Source organism: Schistocerca americana, chromosome 11 (assembly GCF_021461395.2).
Source record: "Schistocerca americana isolate TAMUIC-IGC-003095 chromosome 11, iqSchAmer2.1, whole genome shotgun sequence".
Classification (NCBI taxonomy): domain Eukaryota; kingdom Metazoa; phylum Arthropoda; class Insecta; order Orthoptera; family Acrididae; genus Schistocerca; species Schistocerca americana.
Window position 1 is genome coordinate 173,906,491 of NC_060129.1, and position 22,450 is coordinate 173,928,940.

The 22,450-nt window shown below is 44.8% G+C and overlaps 1 protein-coding gene across 1 annotated transcript in view; it reads left to right on the top strand.

The window, feature by feature from the left end:
- The window catches only part of LOC124553489 (voltage-gated potassium channel subunit beta-2), a 753,666-nt gene that overhangs the window by 683,713 nt on the left and 47,503 nt on the right, over nt 1–22,450 (top strand). The window contains exons 5-6 of the mRNA XM_047127344.1: nt 7,746–7,953; nt 16,119–16,246. Coding sequence (XP_046983300.1) covers nt 7,746–7,953; nt 16,119–16,246 — 336 coding nt within the window. The remainder of the gene's footprint in view (nt 1–7,745; nt 7,954–16,118; nt 16,247–22,450) is intronic.

A 22,450-nucleotide genomic window follows, 5' to 3' on the forward strand; every position in this document is an offset into this window, starting at 1 on the left:
GTATTCCTTCATGTGATTCTAAAATTAGTGCATAGACTCAAACAGCCACCTGAGAACATCATGTGTTCCTCCTAGGTACACTGTACTCCAGGTACAACGCTCTCCCCTACTTAATACATTAAAGTTCTAGTTAACATACTTCTCAGCCGTTTAAGTAATTCACTTTCACTTCAATTTATTTCACTTTCTGTTAGTTTCAGTTTTTTCTGATCTGCTCTAATCAATTTCCGACATACCCGTTTCACCAACCCCTATATGTGTACATGGGCTGGTGAAATTACACGAACTAAGATATGAATTGTTGCCATACCCACCCTATTCACCTAATATGGCTCCGTCAGACATCCATCTCATTCCAAAACTGAAAATTTTTCTTGTGGGACGAAGAGTCACTTCAGAACGAAGAATTGATAGCCGGAGTTGGCTGTATATGTACGAGGTGCGACAATAAAGTAATGAGACTCATGTGAAAAGAAATGTTGCTTACTGTTTTAGTGCGGTTTAGTGTTGTCTCCTTCAAAGTAGTTCCCTTCTGATTGCACACACGTTTTCCAACGCTTCTGCCATTCATAGTAACATTTCTGGAACTCATCTTCTGTAATATCCTCAAAGCCCCTCGTCACAGCTTTTTGGATATCTTGTGTTGTTTGAAAATGATGTCCCTTGACCACCGTTTTGACTCTTGGAAATTTGGAAGTAGAATAAAGTCGCACGGAGTGATATCTGGTGAATAAGGTGGCTGTGGTAGTACCGAAATTTGTTTTGGGGTTAAAAATTGCTGTACTGACAGAGCAGTACGTGATGGCGCATTATCGTGATGCAGAATCCAATTATTAGCTATGTTGGCACGGACACAAAGAACTCTTTTACGGTGTCTTTCTAAAATTTCTTTGTAGTAATATTTGTAAACTGTTTGTCGAGGAGTCACCCACTCTTTATGAACAATTTCCTTGGAATTAAAGAAGCACACAAGCATGCATTTCACTCTTGACTTTGACATGCTTTTTTTGGTCTGGGTGATCCCTTTGAGCGCCACTCCAAACTTTGGCGTTTTGTCTCTGAATCGTACTGAAAGAACCAACTTTCATCACCAGTGATAACACGGCTCAACAATTCTGGATTGATTTCCGTTTGCTCTAACAGATCAGCTGCCACATTTCCGTGACGAGAGACACAAACACGTGTTAACTTATTACAACACAACTCATGGCTGAGCAGTTGCATCGGTGTGCCGCTTGGACTAGAAGAAGCTTATAGACCGAGGTCAAAGATATTGTGCCCACACAAGCATGCATGGTTGCCACATCTTGCAAAGAAAATCAGTCTCATTACTTTATTCCTGCATCTCGTATATACACTCCTGGAAATAGAAAAAAGAACACATTGACACCGGTGTGTCAGACCCACCATACTTGCTCCGGACACTGCGAGAGGGCTGTACAAGCAATGATCACACGCACGGCACGCCGGACACACCAGGAACCGCGGTGTTGGCCGTCGAATGGCGCTAGCTGCGCAGCATTTTTGCACCGCCGCCGTCAGTGTCAGCCAGTTTGCCGTGGCATACGGAGCTCCATCGCAGTCTTTAACACTGGTAGCATGCCGCGACAGCGTGGACGTGAACCGTATGTGCAGTTGACGGACTTTGAGGGAGGGCGTATAGTGGGCATGCGGGAGGCCGGGTGGACGTACCGCCGAATTGCTCAACACGTGGGGCGTGAGGTCTCCACAGTACATCGATGTTGTCGCCAGTGGTCGGCGGAAGGTGCACGTGCCCGTCGACCTGGGACCGGACCGCAGCGACGCACGGATGCACGCCAAGACCGTAGGATCCTACGCAGTGCCGTAGGGGACCGCACCGCCACTTCCCAGCAAATTAGGGACACTGTTGCTCCTGGGGTATCGGCGAGGACCATTCGCAACCGTCTCCATGAAGCTGGGCTACGGTCCCGCACACCGTTAGGCCGTCTTCCGCTCACGCCCCAACATCGTGCAGCCCGCCTCCAGTGGTGTCGCGACAGGCGTGAATGGAGGGACGAATGGAGACGTGTCGTCTTCAGCGATGAGAGTCGCTTCTGCCTTGGTGCCAATGATGGTCGTATGCGTGTTTGGCGCCGTGCAGGTGAGCGCCACAATCAGGACTGCATACGACCGAGGCACACAGGGCCAACACCCGGCATCATGGTGTGGGGAGCGATCTCCTACACTGGCCGTACACCACTGGTGATCGTCGAGGGGACACTGAATAGTGCACGGTACATCCAAACCGTCATCGAACCCATCGTTCTACCATTCCTAGACCGGCAAGGGAACTTGCTGTTCCAACAGGACAATGCACGTCCGCATGTATCCCGTGCCACCCAACGTGCTCTAGAAGGTGTAAGTCAACTACCCTGGCCAGCAATATCTCCGGATCTGTCCACCATTGAGCATGTTTGGGACTGGATGAAGCGTCGTCTCACGCGGTCTGCACGTCCAGCACGAACGCTGGTCCAACTGAGGCGCCAGGTGGAAATGGCATGGCAAGCCATTCCACAGGACTACATCCAGCATCTCTACGATCGTCTCCATGGGAGAATAGCAGCCTGCATTGCTGCGAAAGGTGGATATACACTGTACTAGTGCCGACATTGTGCATGCTCTGTTGCCTGTGTCTATGTGCCTGTGGTTCTGTCACTGTGATCATGTGATGTATCTGACCCTAGGAATGTGTCAATAAAGTTTCCCCTTCCTGGGACAATGAATTCACGGTGTTCTTATTTCAATTTCCAGGAGTGTATATATATATATATATATAGGGTGTCCCAGCTATCTTGTCCACCCAAAATATCTCTGGAACAATAACAGCTACTGGAAAACGACTTTCACCGGTATCAGTGTAGGGCTGGGGCCCATGAATGTACACATTTGGAAACATTCTAAAACGAAAGCATATGTGTTTTTTAACACAAACTTATGTTTTTTTTAATGGACCTCCTATATTTTTTCTTCAGCAATCCACAGCATGACAAAGCACATACACAATGGCGTTGATTGCATCGGAATATTCCCATTACATCGCGAGATATTGAGACGCGAAGTTGACGCTTGAAACACCCGACATGCGCTGCTAGCGCAGGCGTGAACCCCATGCTGCCCGTAATCGGGATGTGATTGAAATGCGTAATCACACTTCCATACTTATCAAGAGGTCTGAAACGAATAATACGGTCTGCTGCCATCCTGCGTTAACGTCGTACATTCCAGCAGGTATTTATCCCATAGGCTAGGGGTGACGCGGTTCTGTAGCATACCTGTGTACCGCAACGTTAGTCACAAAGTTAACTTCGCTTATCGTTAATCCGTTACTAACAAGGTAATTCCGTTCAACGTTAAAACTTTACTTTACTGTATATCTAGCGCAAGTGACCGTTAATCATTCACTCGTAATAGTAAAATTCATGTTGATGGTTTTAGTGAAACGAGCAAGTGGACTAAAAGTTTTACCGTTGTTTCGGACCTCTTGATAAGTATGGAGGTGTGATTACACATAATCACATCGCGATTACGGGCAGCATGGGGTTCACGCCTGAGCCTCAGGACGTGTGCTAGCAGCGCATGTCGGGTGTTTCAAGCGTCAACTTCGCGTCTCAATATCTCGGGATGTAATGGGAATATTGCGATGCAATCAACGCCATTCTGTATGTGCTTTGTCATGCTGTGGATTGCTGAAGAAAAAATATAGGAGTTCCATTTAAAAAAAACACGTAAGTTTGTGTTAAAAAACATATATACTTTCGTTTTAGAATGTTTCCAAATATGTACATTCATGGGCCCCAGCCCTACATTGATACCGGTGAAAGTCGTTTACCAAAAGCTGTTATTGTTCCAGAGATATTTTGCGTGGACAAGATATCTGGGACACCCTATATATACAGGGTGAGTCACCTAACGTTACCGCTGGATATATTTCGTAAACCACATCAAATACTGACGAATCGATTCTACAGACCGAACGTGAGGAGAGGGGCTAGTGTAATTGGATAGTACAAACCATAAAAAAATGCACGGAAGTACGTTTTTTAACACAAACTTACCTTTTTTTAAATGGAACCCCGTTAGTTTTGTTAGCACATCTGAACATATAAACAAATACGTAATCAGTGCCGTTTGTTGCATTGTAAAATGTTAATTGCATACGGAGATATTGTAACCTAAAGTTGACGCTTGAGTACCACTCCCCCGCTGTTCGATCGTGTGTATCGGAGAGCACCGAATTACGTAGGGATCCAAAGGGAACGGTGATGGACCTTAGGTACAGAAGAGACTGGAACAGCACATTACGTCCACATGCTAACACCTTTTTATTGGTCTTTTTGACTGACGCACATGTACATTACCATGAGGGGTGATGTACACGTACACACGTGGTTTCCGTTTTCAATTACGGAGTGGAATAGAGTGTGTCCCGACATCTCAGGCCAATAGATGTTCAATGTGGTGGCCATCATTTGCTGCACACAACTGCAATCTCTGGCGTAATGAATGTCGTACACGCCGCAGTACATCTGGTGTAATGTCGCCGCAGGCTGCCACAATACGTTGTTTCATATCCTCTGGGGTTGTAGGCACATCATGGTACACATTCTCCTTGCACATCACGGTACACGTTCTCCTTTAACGCACCACACAGAAAGAAGTCCAGAGGTGTAAGATCAGGAGAACGGGCTGGCCAATTTATGCGTCCTCCACGTCCTACGAAACGCCCGTCGAACGTGCACCTCACCCCTCATGGTAATGTACATGTTGAAAGGTCTCTGTTGGATTCCTTTCATGTTTGATTTCTTAAATCTGTTGTCATTTATGGAATAAATTCCTCTTCTAAATTTACTGTGGCGTTTCTGACTATCTGGGAGGAGACTGAGTAGTGGAACGTGTTACCTTTACACGTAAACAAGAACGATCTGTCACACTACTACACTTTAAAACACAGTTTATATGTAATTCATGTCACACAGTCTCATACGGAACCTACATCCGCTTTCTGTTATATACTGTATATGATAAGATACTGTCATCCCCCTTCCCTTCTGTGTGAGGGGATGAATGATCAAATGTGTTTGTAGTTGCATGCTTGAGGGTAGCAGACAAGGCTGTGTGCTAGAGAACAGTAGGACCAACGTCGGAACAGGTAGCTACGCTTTCTTAAAGCAGAGAGGTTTCTATTCTTAGTATGGTTCTGTCCGTCCGTTGTCATGTTGGTATAGGAAGCTGCCCCTCTGTCCCCTTCCGTTTGTCTTTGTGAGCCACCCTCAGGAAGCACGCTCGGTAGTAGGCAGTTGCTGTGGGACCGTGGCGAGCGTCTGAAGTGGTAAGATCTCCGGGTAAGCGCGTGTCTGCTAAGTCCGTAGGACAATGGATTTCTTAAGTTCAGCCTAACTGAAAACTCAATACCTTGATTTCAGATTTAGCTCTAAAATATCTAATGCTATCTTAAATTGCAGCGGAGTGGAATTCTCGTGTGAAGTTCAGATTATTTTGGGGTAGTTCTTTGTCATTACTTTGTGAGTAAAGTGGAACCACGTGTTGATCAGCAACTCTAACTAAGTTCATCAATCTTAAATGTGAATGCTTGTGTGATTATAACGTCTCGTCTTGACAATATTTTACAATATAGCAACTTTTCTTTATGCTTTTCTTTATGTTCAACCCACGTGGAGTGTACTTTGCGAGACCAGTACCACGTGCTTATATAACTGTTTGACCCATCAGGTTAATAGTAAGACGTTAGTAACCAGTTCAAGGTTTTTCTTTTGTCAATTGCTTTTCGATCGAATTTATTTTAATTATCAAAATTACTGTGGAGTTATACGCTTTCTGTAAACCAAGTTGACCACGTGGAGCATGTGGTGTAATCATGAAAGTAGCCTTCAGCTATTCTTTTTGGGAAGATTTCACAAAGAGTTAGTATGAATTTAGTATACCAGTGTGTGGTAATTACATGACGGACAGGATTGTGTTACGAACGTAATTTCTTTGGGTGAAAACTGAATCTGTTGGTTGTGGTTAATTTCTTCTTGCTTATGTTTCAACGTTCTTTGGGTGTTGTTTTATGAATGCAGTGTTGTATGCAGACTCCCAATCTTGGCTCCATATTTGATGTGTTCCGTAAGATTTCCACAATCCTAAATAAGGCACCAGCTTGTTACGAGTAGAATTTAATATGCTGAAATTTCAATGAACAATCTTAGAATAAATTTCCAAATATAAACTGATTTCTTTCTTTTTATTTAAATTCTCCTTTTTATATATAGATATATTACCGGTAGTTGTATGACTGTAAAAGATTATAATCAATGTTAGTCTGATTGGTAATGTGGTAAACCTAGACTAGTTACCTGGTGAAACAGTTGCTTAGTAATACAAGATTAACTTCGCCAGACAGCTCACAGCTTTTAACCCGCTTTTATTCTACTATTAGCACCCGATTTCAGCATAGCAAATTCTTGTAGCAACGTTACAATGTGCGTCAGTCAAAAAGACCAATAAAAAGGTGTTAGCATGTGGACGTAATGTGCTGTTCCAGTCTCTTCTGTACGAAAGGTCCATCACCGTTTCCTTTGGATCCCTACGTAATTCGGTGCTCTCCGATACACACGATCGAACAGCGGAGGAGTGGTACTCAAGCGTCAACTTTAGGTTACAATATCTCCGGATGTAATTAACATTTTACAATGCAACAAACGGCACTGATTACGTATTTGTTTATATGTTCAGATGTGCTAACAAAACTAACGGGGTTCCATTTTAAAAAAAAACGTAGGTTTGTGTTAAAAAACATACTTCCGTGCATTTTTTTATGCTTTGTTTTAACCAATTACATTAGCCCCTCCCCTCACGTTCGGTCTGTGGAATCGATTCGTCAGTATTTGATGTGGTTTACGAAATACATCCAGCGGTAACGTTAGGTGACTCACCCTGTATATATATAATGTTCTATTGAACTGGTATAATTCTCTATCACAATAGGGTAACGCAACATTCTCGAAAATTCTGGGAAATTGTAGAACACTCTGTGACATCTTCAAACCTTCTGGAAGAATCTCAAAAGCCTCGAAGGCTGTCGATTAGTCCCAAGCGGTTTGGAAGGCCGACATTTTCGAACACTCTGGAAGGAACATTCTGGCCAATCTCAGCCATTTCGGCTCGCCATTCCCAGATGGTTCACCGAGTTCCGTCAAGAAGTCCTTTGGTGCGACGCCCTCTTTTCACACCCTCATCTTCGAACCGAATGTGTGCAGTTCTGACGGTAACCTTCTTCAGAGATGGTGGATAGAGGACTGCCACACTACAGAAGAGCCCGCAGCTTGTGGTCGTGCGGTAGCGCTCTCGCTTCCAGCGCCCGGGTTCACGGGTTCGATTCCCGGCAGGGTGAGGGATTTTCTCTGCCTCGTCATGGCTGGGTGTTGTGTGCTGTCCTTAGGTTAGTTAGGTTTAAGTAGTTCCAAGTTCTAGGGGACTGATGACCATAGATGTTAAGTCCCATAGAGCTCAGAGCCATTTGAACTACAGAAGACCCATGGGACTGTGCGGGCAGGTTGCACAGTTATAGCTGCACGCACGGACGAGCCAGACTTACACTTTTGGACATGTTGACTACCGACACAGCTGTGACAGCGCAAAGTGGAACATTTTTGGCCTGATACGTGTGATCACGGCTTTTGCTACAAATGCTCACACCTTTCTTTCTCTCTCTCTGTGGACAGGCACCTGGGTGACATTCAGCTCCGGCGTGACGGAGGAGGCGGCCGAGCAGATCGTGCTGCTCGCCTACGACTCGGGCATCAACGTGTTCGACCTGTCCGAGGCGTACAGCGGGCCGCGCGCCGAGCTGGAGCTGGGACGCATCCTCCAGCGGCACGGCTGGAAGCGCTCCTCCTACATCGTCACCACCAAGATCTACTGGAACACCAAGTGCGTACCGCTACAGGCACTCCGCGCCGGCATCCACTGACAATGTCTACCCTCTTTGCATCCATTCAATTACACAACAAGAGCATAACTTATTCGTTCCAATTCCTCTCCATATTTTTTTTTAAATCGAAGATACATACATCAAGATACATACAATCGTCCACGAGACTCAGACTGCCATGGACACGGGCTCCCAGGTAGATGCCGTGTTTCTTGACTTCCGCAAGGCGTTCGATACAGCCCCCCACAGTCGTTTAATGAACAAAGTAAGAGCGTATGGACTATCAGACCAATTGTGTGATTGGATTGAAGAGTTCCTAGATAACAGAACGCAGCATGTCATTCTCAGTGGAGAGAAGTCTTCCGAAGTAAGAGTGATTTCAGGTGCGCCGCAGGGGAGTGTCGTAGGACCGTTGCTATTCACAATATACATAAATGACCTTGTGGATGACATCGGAAGTTCACTGAGGCTTTTTGCGGATGATGCTGTGGTATATCGAGAGGTTGTACAATCGAAAATTGTACTGAAATGCAGGAGTATCTGCAACAAATTGACACGGTGTAGAGAATGGCAATTGAATCTCAGTGTAGACAAGTGTAATGTGCTGCGAATACACAGAAAGGAAGAAAAAAATGGTTCAAATGGCTCTGTGCACTATGGGACTTAACAGCTATGGTCATCAGTCCCCTAGAACTTAGAACTACTTAAACCTAACTAACCTAAGGACATCACACAACACCCAGTCATCACGAGGCAGAGAAAATCCCTGACCCCGCCGGGAATCGAACCCGGGAACCAGGGCGTGGGAAGCGAGAACGCTACCGCACGCTCACGAGCTGCGGACAGAAAGGAAGATCCTTTACCATTTTGCTCCGATATAGCAGGTCAGCAACTGGAAGCAGTTAATTCCATAAATTATCTGGGAGTAGGCACTGGTAGTGATTTAAAATGGAGTGACCATATAAAATTAATCGTCGGTAAAGCAGATGCCAGACTGAGATTCATTGGAAGAATCCTAAGGAAACGCAGTCCGAAAACAAAGGAAGTAGGTTACAGTACACTTGTTCGCCCGCTGCTTGAATTCTGCTCACCGGTGTGGGATCCGTACCAGGTAGGGCTGACAGAAGAGGTAGAGAAGATCCAACGGAGAGCAGCGCGCTTCGTAATAGGATTATTTAGTATTGGCGAAAGCGTTACGGAGATGATAGATAAACTCCAGTGGAAGACTCTACAAGAGAGACGCTCAGTAGCTCGGTACGGGCTTTTGTTGAAGTTTCGAGAACATACCTTCACCGAAGAGTCAAGCAGTATATTGCTCCCTCCTACGTATATCTCGCGAAGAGACCGTGAGCATAAAATCAGAGAGATTAGAGCCTACACAGAGGCATACCGACAATCTTTCTTTCCACGAACAATACGAGACTGGAATAGAAGGGAGAACCGATAGAGGTACTCAAGGTACCCTCCGCCACACACCGTCAGGTGGCTTGTGGAGTATGGATGTAGATGTAGATGCAGAAAATGTTTTGCACTGCGAGAGTTCCGAATACTGTCCAGAAAATTCGAATAGAGATCAATATAAACACCATTTTCGCCCTTTTTATTGCTCATGAAAACCACGCATTGCATGTCGGACCATCATACAGCGAGAACTTCAGACGTGGTGGTCCAGATTCCTGCACATACTGGTACCTCTAATAGCCAGTAGCACGTCCTCTTGCATTGATGCACGCCTGTATTCGTCGTGGGATACCATTCACAAGTTCATCAAGGCACTGTTGGTCCAGATTGTCCCACTCCTTAATGGCGATTCCGCGCAGATCCCTCAGAGTGGTTGGTGGGTCACGTGGTCCATAAACAGCCCTTTTTAACCTATCCCAGGCATGTTCGATAGGGTTCATGTCTGGACAAGATGCTGGCCACTCTAATCGAGCGATGTCGTTATCCTGAAGCAAGTCGTTTGCGAGATGTACACGATGGGGGCGCGAATTGTCGTCCACGAAGACGAATGCCTCTCCAATATGCTGCCGATACGGTTGCTCTATCGGTCGCAGGATTTTACTTCATATCAGGAAACATTCCACATCTACATCCATACACCGCAAGCCACCTGACGGTGTGTGGCGGAGGGTACCTTGAGTACCTCTATCGGTTCTCCCTTCTACTCCAGTCTCGCATTGTTAGTGGAAAGAAGGATTGTCGGTATGCCTCTGTGTGGGCTCTAATCTCTCTGATTTTATCCTCATGGTCTCTTTGCGAGATATACGCAGGAGGGAGCAATATACTGCTTGACTCTTCGGTGAAGGTATGTTCTCGAAACTTCAACAAATGTCCGTACCGAGTTACTGAGCGTCTCTCCTGCAGAGTCTTCCACTGGAGTTTATCTATCATCTCCGTAACGCTTTCGCGATTACTAAATGATCCTGTAACAAAGCGTGCTGCTCTCCGTTGGATCTTCTCTATCAACCCTATCTGGTACGGATCCCACACTGCTGAGCAGTATTCCCTTGTTTTCGAATTGCATTTCCTTAGGATTCTTCCAATGAATCTCAGTCTGGCATCTGCTTTACCGACGATCAACTTTATATGACCATTCCATTTTAATTCACTCCTAATGCGTACTCCCAGATAATTTATGGAATTAACTGGTTCCAGTTGCTGACCTGCTATATTGTAGCTAAATGATAAAGGATCTTTCTTTCTATGTATTCGCAGCACATTACACTTGTCTACATTGAGATTCAATTGCCATTCCCTGCACCATGCATCAATTCGTTGCAGATCCTCCTGCATTTCAGTACAATTTTCGATTGTTACAACACCTCGATATACTACAGCATCATCCGCAGAAAGCCTCACATTGCGGTTGATAATGAAACCACTAAAAGAAAAATCAAGACACGTCCATAGGATTTGTCGACCTCGAAAAAGCGTTCGACAATGTAAAATGGTGCAAGGTGTTCGAAATCCTGAGGAAAATGGGGGTAAGCTATAGCGAAAGACAGATAGTATACAATATGTACAAGAACCTAGCGGAAATAATAAGAGTGAACGACCAAGAAGGAAGTGCTCGGATTTAAAACGGTGTAAGACAGTGATGTAGTCTTTCGCCCCTACTGTTCAATCTGTACATTGAAGAAGAAATGATGAAAATAAAAGAAAGGTTTAGGAATTGCATTAAAATTCATTGTGAAAGGACATTGGTGATACAATTCGCTGATGACATTGCTATTCTGAGTGAAAGTAAGGAAAAATTAGGGGATCTACTGAATGGAATCAACAGTCTAATGAGTTCAGATTATAGACTGGGAGTAAATCGAAGAAAGGCGAAAGTAATGAGGAGCAGTAGAAATGAGAACAGCGACAAACGTAACGTCGCATTGATGGTCACGAAATAGATGAAGTTAAGGAATTCTGCTACCTAGTGAGCAAAATAGCCAACGGTAGACGGAGCAAGGAGGACATTAGAAGCAGACCAGCATTGGCAGAAAGGTCTTTCTTGAGGAAGGGAAGTCTACTAGTGTCAAACATAGACCTTAATTTGAGGAAGAAATTTCTAAAGGTTTAGCTTTGAAGGATAGTATTGTATGATAGTGAAACATGGACGGTGAGAAAGCCGGTGTAACGTATATGCAACCAATATGTGGCGTTCCTACAACAAATACGCCTATGTTCGTCTGTGAAAATGGACTGGATAAACAACCTGAGCTATCAGTAAACGGAATCTAACCTGCATAACACTGTTCGCATGTTGTGTGAGAGTCAGTTTCACTGTCATTTAAACCCTCGACATATCGTTACATAAGAAACTTAAAACTAACATTTGGATAAGCTATTTGACTGCGTATTTGAATAAGAATTTACAAGTGGTACAGTATCTGTCTTGTGCAACGGAATTTACTGGCTTAGAGTACGTGACGGGTTGTGGTGTGTCAGTGTGTCTGTTTTGCCCTAAGTTTTACACTCACCTCTTGTCCATGTGGTTTACGCTGCAGTCATGGACTGTGCGGCTGGTCCCGGCAAAGGTTCGAATCCTCCCTCGGGCATGGGTGTGTGTGTTTGTCCTTAGGATAATTTAGGTTAAGTAGTGTGTAAGCTTAGGGACTGATGACCTTAGCAGTTAGGTACCAGAAGATTTCACACACATGTTTTCCATGTGGTTTACAGCAATTCGCAGCAGCATACAGCAACAGCGGCTAAAGCTTATTGTTAGTAAGAATGAATTTAATAGGAGTTTACTTGGGTCCTGTTAGCTACTAAATAACTTGTCAGAATGGATTTCATAAATTAAGTCTATTTAAAATTTCAGAATCATCATAACCAATAATAGATGGTGACAATAACAATGATATACGTATCGATAATAGCTGAGGGCCAGATTAACTAATAATTTCAATTTCAAAGTTACATTAACATTTAATAAACCACAGCATATTTATGAATTAAAAATGGTTCAGATGGCTCTGATCACTATGGGACTTAACATCTGTGGTTATCAGTCCCCTAGAGCTTAGAACTACTTAAACCTAACTAACCTAAAGACATCACACACATCCATGCCCGAGGCAGGATTCGAACCTGCGACCGTAGCAGTCGCGCGGTTCCAGACTGAAGCGCCTAGAACCGCTCGGCCACTGCGGCCGGCGCAGTTTACGAAAAGAGGTATATGGATGATGGGCAGGTTACCGATGCAGCAAGGCGTTGCTTGAGACGTTGTAATATCCGACGTTCCCCAAGGAAGTGTTACATGCCCTCTGCCTTCCATGTTTCGGCCTTAGATATCTGAGACTCAAGACTTCAAGAAGACTCAGACTTCAAGAAGAATATAGTAATTCGAATCCCAAAGAAAGCAGGTATTGACAGATCTGAAAATTACCGAACTATCAGTTTAGTAAATCACAGTTGCAAAATATCAAAACGAATTCTTTACAGACGAATGGAAAAACTGGTAGACGCCGACCTCGGGGAAGATCAGTTCGAATTCCGTAGAAATATTGGAACACTTGTGGCAATGCTGACCCTACGACTTATCTTAGAAGATGGATTAAAGAAAGGCAAAATTATGTTTCTAGCATTAGTACTTAGAGAAGGCTTTTGACAATGTTGACTGGAATACCCTCTTTCAAATTCTAAAGGTGGCAGGGGTAAAATACAGGGAGCGAAAGGCTATTTACAATTTGTACAGAAACCAGATGGCAGTTATAAGAGTCGAGGGGCATGAAAGGGAAGCAGTGGTTGGGAAGGGAGTGAGACAAGGCTGTAGCCTATCCCCGATGTTATTCAATCTGTATACTGACCAAGCAGTAAAGGAAACAAAAGAAGAATTCGGAGTAGGTATTAAAATTCATGGAGAAGGAATAAAAACTTTGAGGTTCGCCGATGACATTGTAATTCTGTCAGAGACAGCAAAGGAATTGGAAGAGCAGTTGAACGGAATGGACAGTGTCTTGAAAGGAGCATATAAGATGAACATCAACAAAAGCAAAACGAGGATGAATGTTGTCAAATTAAGTCGGGTGATGCTGAGGGAATCAGATTAGGAAATGAGGCACTTAAAGTGGTAAAGGAGTTTTGCTATTTGGGGAGCAAAATAACTGATGACGGTCGAAGTAGAGAGGATATAAAATGTAGACTGGCAATGGCAAGGAAATCGTTTCTGAAGAAGAGAAATTTGTTAACATCGAGTGTAGATTTAAGTGTCAGGAAGTCGTTTCTGAAAGTATTTGTATGGAGCGTAGCCATGTATGGAAGTGAAACATGGACGATAAATAGTTTGGACAAGACGAGAATAGAAGCTTTCGAAATGTGGTGCTACAGAAGAATGCTGAAGATTAGATGGGTAGATCATATAACTAATGAGGAGGTATTCAATAGGATTGGGGAGCGCAACTTGACTAGAAGAAGGGATCGGTTGGTAGGACATGTTCTGAGGCATCAAGGGATCACCAATTTAGTATTGGAGGGCAGCGTGGAGGGTAAAAATCGTAGAAGGAGACCAAGAGATGAATACATTAAGCAGATTCAGAAGGATGTAGGTTGCAGTAGGTACTGGGAAATGAAGAAGCTTGCACAGGATAGAGCAGCATGGAGAGTTGCATCAAACCAGTCTCAGGACTGAAGACCACAACAACTTCCATCTTCAAGCGTAGTTAAGCCATCTAAATCTCTCCCGGCTATATAAATGAAATCACACCTTGAGTGTGGTAGGATCTGCCATCACCGACGTGAGGGAATCGTGACACGTCTGTTTCCGAGCTTTCGACCGACAGTACTACTTCCCCTCTCGTCTCACAACAATGCTTAGAATCGCGCTCGCATGTTTCGCCCTCAGATTGTTACTATCGATATCTGAGTGCTTACACGATGCAAAGAATAGCGTTAAGTTGATTATGCTGTTTTATGTAATGGAGAGTTGTGACACACTCCTAACACCGGAACAGATAAGAATCAAAGTATTTGAAGAAGAATGTTGAAAATTCGGTGGACTGATAAGATAAAAAATGAGGAGGTTCTGCACAGAATCAGAAAGGAATGGAATATGTGGAAAACATTGAGAAGGGAAGGATGATGGGAGATGTGTTAAGATATCAGGGAATGACTTCCATGGTACTAGAAGGAGCTATAGAGGACAAAAACTGCAGAGGAAGACAGGGATTGGAATACATCCTGGGAATAATTGAGGATGTAGGGTTACAAGTGCTACGGTCGGAAGACTGGTGACTCCAAAAAAGCCAGTACTCCTTTGGTTGTCATCCGCCGCACCCTCACAGCACAGTGGTACGTCATGGCAAACCATCCTGAGCGTACATTTCAGCAAGATAATGCCCGCCCGCACACAGCAAGACTTTTTACTGCTTGCCAAACCTCACCTCGGCCAATAAGGTTGGCGGATCTCTCCCAAATGGAGAACGTTTGTTGCTTTATGGGCAGGACTCTCCAAGCCTCGGGGTTTTGACAATCTAAAGCTCCAATTGGACAGAAATTGGCACAACATCCCTCAGGACGACATCCAACAACTCCACCAATCAATGCCCAGCCCAGTAGCTGCTTGCATAACGGCCACAGGAGGAATAACACGTACTGCCCTGCTCAATTTGTGAAGCACTTTCTCTTGCATAAATCATCCAATTTTCCTTTGGTTGCCATCCGCCGCACCCTTAAAGCACAGTAGTACGTCAACGATATTCTACACCCCATTTTGTTGCCCTTCATGGCAAGCCATCCTGGGCTTACATTTCAGCAAGATAATGCCCACTCGCACACAGCAAGATTCTTAACTGCTTGCAAACCTCGCCTTGGCCAACAAGGTTACCGGATCTCTCCCAAATGGAGAACGTTTGTTGCTTTATGGGCAGGACTCTCCAAGCCTCGGGATTATGACGATCTAAAGCTCCAATTGGACAGAATTCGGCACAACATCCCTCAGGACGACATCCAACAACTCCACCAATCAATGCCCAGCCCAGTAGCTGCTTGCATAACGGCCACAGGAGGAATAACACGCTACTGCCCTGCTCAATTTGTGAAGCACTTTCTCTTGCATAAATCATCCAATTTTCCTTTGGTTGTCATCCGCCGCACCCTTAAAGCACAGTAGTACGTCAACGATATTCTACACCCCATTTTGTTGCCCTTCATGGCAAGCCATCCTGGGCTTACATTTCAGCAAGATAATGCCCACTCGCACACAGCAAGATTCTTAACAGCTTGCAAACCTCGCCTTGGCCAACAAGGTTACCGGATCTCTCCCAAATGGAGAACGTTTGTTGCTTTATGGGCAGGACTCTCCAAGCCTCGGGATTATGACGATCTAAAGCTCCAATTGGACAGAATTTGGCACAACATCCCTCAGGACGACATCCAACAACTCCACCAATCAATGCCAAGGCCAGTAGCTGCTTGCATAACGGCCAGAGGAGGAATAACACGCTACTGCCCTGCTCAATTTGTGAAGCTCTTTCTCTTGCATAAATCATCCAATTTTTCTGCAACTGTATTCATTTTTTGTCTGTACATGTACACCACATCTATCGATTTTCATGCCGTTCAGATAGTTCCTCTGTGGTGCGTCATTTTTTACTTTTTTAATTTTATTTCTTAGAACATAGTCATTGCCATGTGAGCCCCGCTGAAGGAAAGCTGGTCTGTTTGGTTTGGTTTGCAGGTCTGACGAGCGCGGGCTGTCCCGGAAGCACGTGATCGAGTCCGTGAAGGCGTCTCTGCAGCGCCTGCAGCTCACCTACATAGACGTCGTCATCGTGCACAAGGCCGACCCCATGTGCCCCATGGAAGGTGCGTAGCCCACCCACGCTGCGGCTGCTACAGTAGTGAACCGCCAGGCCAAGTACTGGCTAGTTACTCATTCATCCAGGCATCGCTGGTGGTTCCCATACTGCGGAAAGCTGCGAATCTCGAACCGGAAGGCTTCTCGAGTTCTATCGATTTTTTAATAAGCAAAGCACTCCGTCTTCAGGCCACAAGTGGCCCACTGGGACCATCCGACCGCCGTGTCATCCTCAGCTGAGGATGCGGCTAGGAGGGGCGTGTGGTCAGCACACCGCTCTCCCGGTCGTTATGATGGTTCTCTGTGACCGGAGCCGCTACTGTTCGGTCGAGTAGCTCCTCAATTGGCATCACGAGGCTGAGTGCACCCCGAAAAATGTTAACAGGGCATGGCGGCCCGGATGGTCACCCATCCAAGTGCTGACCACGCCCGACAGCGCTTAACTTCGGTGATCACACGGGAACCGGTGTATCCACTGCAGCAACGCCGTTGCGCTGATTTTTTTTCTCCTCATAAGTTATGTTTCCGACAGTAGTCCTATCTGTCTCATGTTGTTGTTGTTGTCGTTGTTGTTGTGGTCTTCAGTCCTTAGACTGGTTTAATGCAGCTCTCCATGCTACTGTATCCTGTGCAAGCTGCTTCATCTCCCAGTACCTACTGCAGCCTACATCCTTCTGAATCTGCTTAATGTACTCATCTCTTGGTCTCCCTCTACGATTTTTACCCTCCACGCTCCCCTCCAGTTCTAAATTGGTGATCCCTTGATGCCTCAGAACATGTCCTACTAACCGATCCCTTCTTCTAGTCATGTTGTGCCACAAACTCCTCTTCTCCCCAATCCTATTGAATACCACCACATGAGTTATGTGATCTACCCACCTAATCTTCAACATTCTTCTGTAGCACCACATTTCGAAAGCTTCTATTCTATTCTTGTCCGAACTATTTATCGTCCACGTTTCACTTCCATACACGGCTACACTCCATACAAATACTTTCAGAAACGACTTCCTGACACTTAAATCTATACTCGATGTTAACAAATTTCTCTCCTTCAGAAACGCTTTCCTTGCCATTGCCAGTCTACATTTTATATCCTCTACTTCGACCATCATCAGTCATTTTGCTCCGCAAATAGCAAAACTCCTTTACTACTTTAAGTGTCTCTTTCCCTAATCTAATTCCCCCAGCATCACACGAGTTAACTCGACTACATTCCATTATCCTCGTTTTGCTTTTGTTGAATTTCATACCTTGCGAAAACCGTCAAAGTGCACCGTAAGTCGTGACGTCAAAGTTGTTCCGCTTAACACACGTTACGGAGCAAACGCCGTTAGCGAGCGAGGCACTAGTTGGCAAATGAAAGACTCGGCACATGTTTCACGCCCTTATATCATCCAATAGTTCATGAAATTTTTCTCTCCACCTTGCGACACATCACGTCATCGTCTCTTAGTGCAGTCAAGTGAAACATTTACAATCACACATCTACAATAGGTCAGGATGGCAGGGAAACATGGACCCGCTTGAACGGACACCACGGTAGTTGGAAACTTAGAAAAGAGGCAATTACTTTTACAGACCACATGCTTAAAGAAGGCCATAGTCACGAAGTGCAATATGAAGTATTACGTTCTATCCATAAAGGAATGAATACGGGCTATCTTCAGATAATGGAGATTAATAAATATACGAGGGGAGTTAGAAAAGTCCGTGCAAAATCCGAGAAATGACACCACGGGCGCCGGCCGTTGTGGCCGAGCGGTTCTAGGCGCTTCAGTCTGGGACCGCGAGACCACTACGGTCGCAGGTTCGAATCCTGCCTCGGGCATGGATGTGTGTGATGTCCTTAGGTTAGTTAGGTTTAAGTAGTTCTGAGTTCTGGGGGACTGATGACCTCAGAAGTTAAGTCCCGTAGTGCTCAGAGCCATTTGACACCACGGGCGCATATGGACGTCATGTTTAATTAGTAGCATCTATGGAAAGACCACATACCAAGTTTCAGCCATATTGGTCTATTTATTTTGTCTGGCATTCGTGTCAATCAAGGAAGTCGAGTGATTGTCAAAAAATGGAGGGATAAGAATTTCGTGTGTGATTAAACATTACTTTATGAAAGGCAAAACGCCTCAGGAGACAAATAGAAGCTTGATAAACATTACGGTGACTCTGCACCTTCGATTAGAACAGTTTACAAGTAGTTTCAAAATTTTCGGAGTGGCCATATGGGCACAAGTGATGCTGAACGTTCTGGACGCTCTGTGGAGGTCACGACTCCAGAAATCATTGATAAAATCCGTGATATGGTGGTGGATGACAGAAGAGTGAAGGTGCATGAGATTGCTAGTGCTGTGGGCATCTCGAATGAACTGGTATATAATATTTTGCATAAACATTTGGACATGAGAAAGCTATCCGCAAGATGGGTTCCCCGATTGCTCACGCTTCACCAAAAACGGAATCGTGTGAAGTGTTGCAAGGATGGTTTGCAGCTGTTCAGGAAGAATACGCAGTACTTTAAGCGTCGTTTCGTCACTGTGGATGAAACATGGATACATTACTATACTCCTGAGACCAAACAACAATCTAAACAATGGGTTACCAAGGGAGAATCTGCACCAAAAAATCCAAAGGAAAGGTTATGGCGACTGTCTTTTTGGATTCGCAAGGGATAATCCTCATCGACTATCTGGAAAAGGGTAAAACTGTTACAGATGCATATTAGTCATCGTTATTTGACCGTTTGAAAACCGACCTGCAAGAAAAACGCCGGCGATTGGACCACAAAAAAATCCTTTTCTTTCACGACAGTGCACCAGCACAGACTTCAGCAGTTGTCGTCGTAAAATTAATAGGATTCCAACTCGTTTCACATCCCCCCTGTTCTCCAGACCTGGCTCCCTCAGAGTACTATTTGTTCCCCAATTTGAAGAATTGGCTGGCGGGACAAAGATTTGATTGAAACGAGGAGATGATTGTAGCAACTAATAGGTATTTTGCAGACTTGGACAATTCCTATTATTCGTAAGGGATTAACAAATTAGAACAGCTTCGGACGAAGTTTATAAGTCTAAGAGGAGACTATGTCGAAAAATAAAAATGGTTTACCCCAAACACGTAAGTAGTTTTTATTTTTGCACGGACTCTTCAAACGGTCTTCGTGTATAAGTCTGCGTGATTTTTGTGCTGTATAGCCAGACACAGTTCCGGCACTGGCCACTTCTAACCCCACTTAATTCGCATGCCCCCTATTCTTTTATTTCAGTTGCCATAATGTCTCTTGCTCTGTTTAAAAATTTTGCTTTTGTATATTCACAGCTGTTTCACATACCTCCTCCATCTCACCAGTATATCTTATCTGTTTGTAATTTAGAATCTATTAAGGTCAATACTATTTTGTTCAGCGAGACTCTTGTAACATGTCAGTAAAGTTAATTTTCAATTTGTTTTCTTCTATTACCAACTGTTGCAATTTGTGTATAGTTCACTAGTTAATGTGTCACATATTTTATCAGTGTTGCACTCAGAGGCTCGGACAACATTTCGAACACCTACTCTAACGTTTAGAGATGTCATGTGTTGCGAGGCACTAATGAAAGGCAACAGAGAACGTGTTGTATCTCGACAACAGTTTTGTGGACCCATGTTTATTGGAACTTTTTAGCTACTTTTGGCCTGTACTTTCCATGTGTGAACTATTGACCATCACTTCTGCAACACTGTGTATGCCGGTCGCGGTGGTCTCGCCGTTCTAGGCGCGCAGTCCGGAACCGTGCGACTGCTACGGTCGCAGGTTCGAATCCTGCCTCGGGCATGGATGTGTGTGATGTCCTTAGGTTAGTTAGGTTTAAGTAATTCCAAGTTCTAGGGGACTGATATTCACAGCAGTTGAGTCCCATAGTGCTCAGAGCCATTTGAACCTTTTTGATCTCTGTGTATGTAGACACACACGCACACACATACACTCCATAAGCGACTGCAACCGCATGTGGCGGAAGGCACTTCGGCCCAATATTTCCTATTTTCTTCCCTATCCATTCACATGAAGAGAGAGGGAAAACTGTCTTTATTCCTGTCTATTCGTTCTAATCTCTCTCTCTCATGTTGTTGTCATATGTACACAACAAAAAAAGTTTTGCATCACCCCAGTTCCCAGAACTCGTGAAGGCAACGTTGCCTGTGGATATTGTATCAAAGACCCATTAACTATTCAGAGATGTCACTAAACCCGCCCAGAGATGTAAACAACCATGCATCAGCAGCGCCTATTAGATGGAGGGGGTCCGACAGCCGATCAGTTCCAGTCATTCTACCAGGAAGGAGGTACACGGCTCGTGTTGTCTGTAGTTCAACCGTGCCTAGACGGTCAATACCGCGGTTAGATCGCATCCACTTTGTTACTTTTGGCCAGGAAGGGCTCTCAACAAGGGAAGTGTCCAGGCGTCTCGGAGTGAACCAAAGCGATGTTGTTCGTACATGGATGACATACAGAGAGAGAAACTGTCGATGTCAGGCCGCCCAAGGGCTCCTACTGCTGTGGATGACCGCTACCTACGGATTGTGGCTCGGAGGAACCCTGACAGAAACGCCACCATGTTGAATGATCCTTTTCGTGCAGCCACAGGACGTCGTGTTACGACTCAAACTTTGCGCAATACGCTGCATGATGCGCAACTTCACTCTCGACGCCTGTGGAGAGGTTCTTGTTAGCAACCACGACACCATGCAGCGCGGTACAGATGGGCTCAACAACATGACGAATGGACCGCTCAGGGTTGGCATCACTTTCTCTTCACCGACGAGTGTTACATATGCCTTCAACGAGACAATGGTAGGAGACGTGTTTGGAGCTTTTTAGCTACTTTAGGCCTGTACCTTCCATGTGTGAATTATTGACAATCGGTTCTGAAACACTCTGTGAATATAGACACACACACACACACACACACACACACACACACACACACACACAAACCATAAGACACAGCAACCGCTGAACACCTTAGACACACTGTCCAGCGAGTGCAGCAAGGTGGAGGTTCCCTGCTGTTTTGGATGGCATTATGTGGGGCCGACGTACGCCGCTGGTGGTCACGGAAGGCGGCGTAACGGCTGTACGATACGTGAATTCCATCCTCCGATCGATGTTGTTGTTGTTGTTGTGGTCTTCAGTCCAGAGACTGGTTTGATGCAGCTCGCCTTGCTACTCTATCCTATGCAAGATTCTTCATCTCCCAGTACCTACTGCATCCAACATACTTCTGAATTTATCCAGTGTATTCACCTCTTCCTCTACTATTTTTACCCCCCACGCTGCCCTCCAGTACTAAATTGCTGATCCCTTGATGCCTCAGAACATGTCCTACCAACCGATACCTTCTTCTAGTCAAGTTGTGCCACAAGCTCCTCTTCTCCCCAATTCTATTCAGTACCTCCTCATTAGATATGTGATCTGCCCATCTAATCTTCAGCATTCTTCTGTAACACCACATTTCGAAAGCTTCTATTCATTTCTTGTCCAATCTATTTATCGTCCATGTTTCACTTCCATACGTCGCTACACTCCATACAAATACTTTCAGAAACGACTTCCTGACACTTAAATCAATACTCGATGTTAACAAATTTCTCTTCTTCAGAAACGCTTTCCTTGCCATTGCCAGTCTACATTTTATATCTTCTCTACTTTGACCATCATCAGTTATTTTGCTCCCCAAATAGCAAAACTCCTTTACTACTTTAAGTGTCTCATTTCCTAATCTAATTCCCTCAGCATCACCTGATTTAATTAGACTACATTCCATTATCCTCGTTTTGCTTTTGTTGATGTTCATCTTATATCCTCCTCTCGGTGTTAATAAACGAAAATAGCTCCCAAATTACCTCCCATGCACTGGAAATATAAATTCATGAAATGTCCCAAACCCCTCCACAAGTAGTAACTTACGAAATACAAATAAGAGACGAATAGAGGGAAATCTATAGCAGAAAAATAATAGAAAAAGAAAAGAATTTCAATCATAACGTTTGCAGCACCACGGACTATCAGCTCGGAGACCGAGGCTGCGGTTACCCTTGACGCTGCATCACAGACAGGAGCGCCTGCGATGGTGTACTCGACGACGAACCTGGGTGCACGAATGGCAAAACGTCACTTTTTCGGATGAATCCAGTTTCTGTTTGCAGCATCGTGATGGTCGCATCCGTGTTTG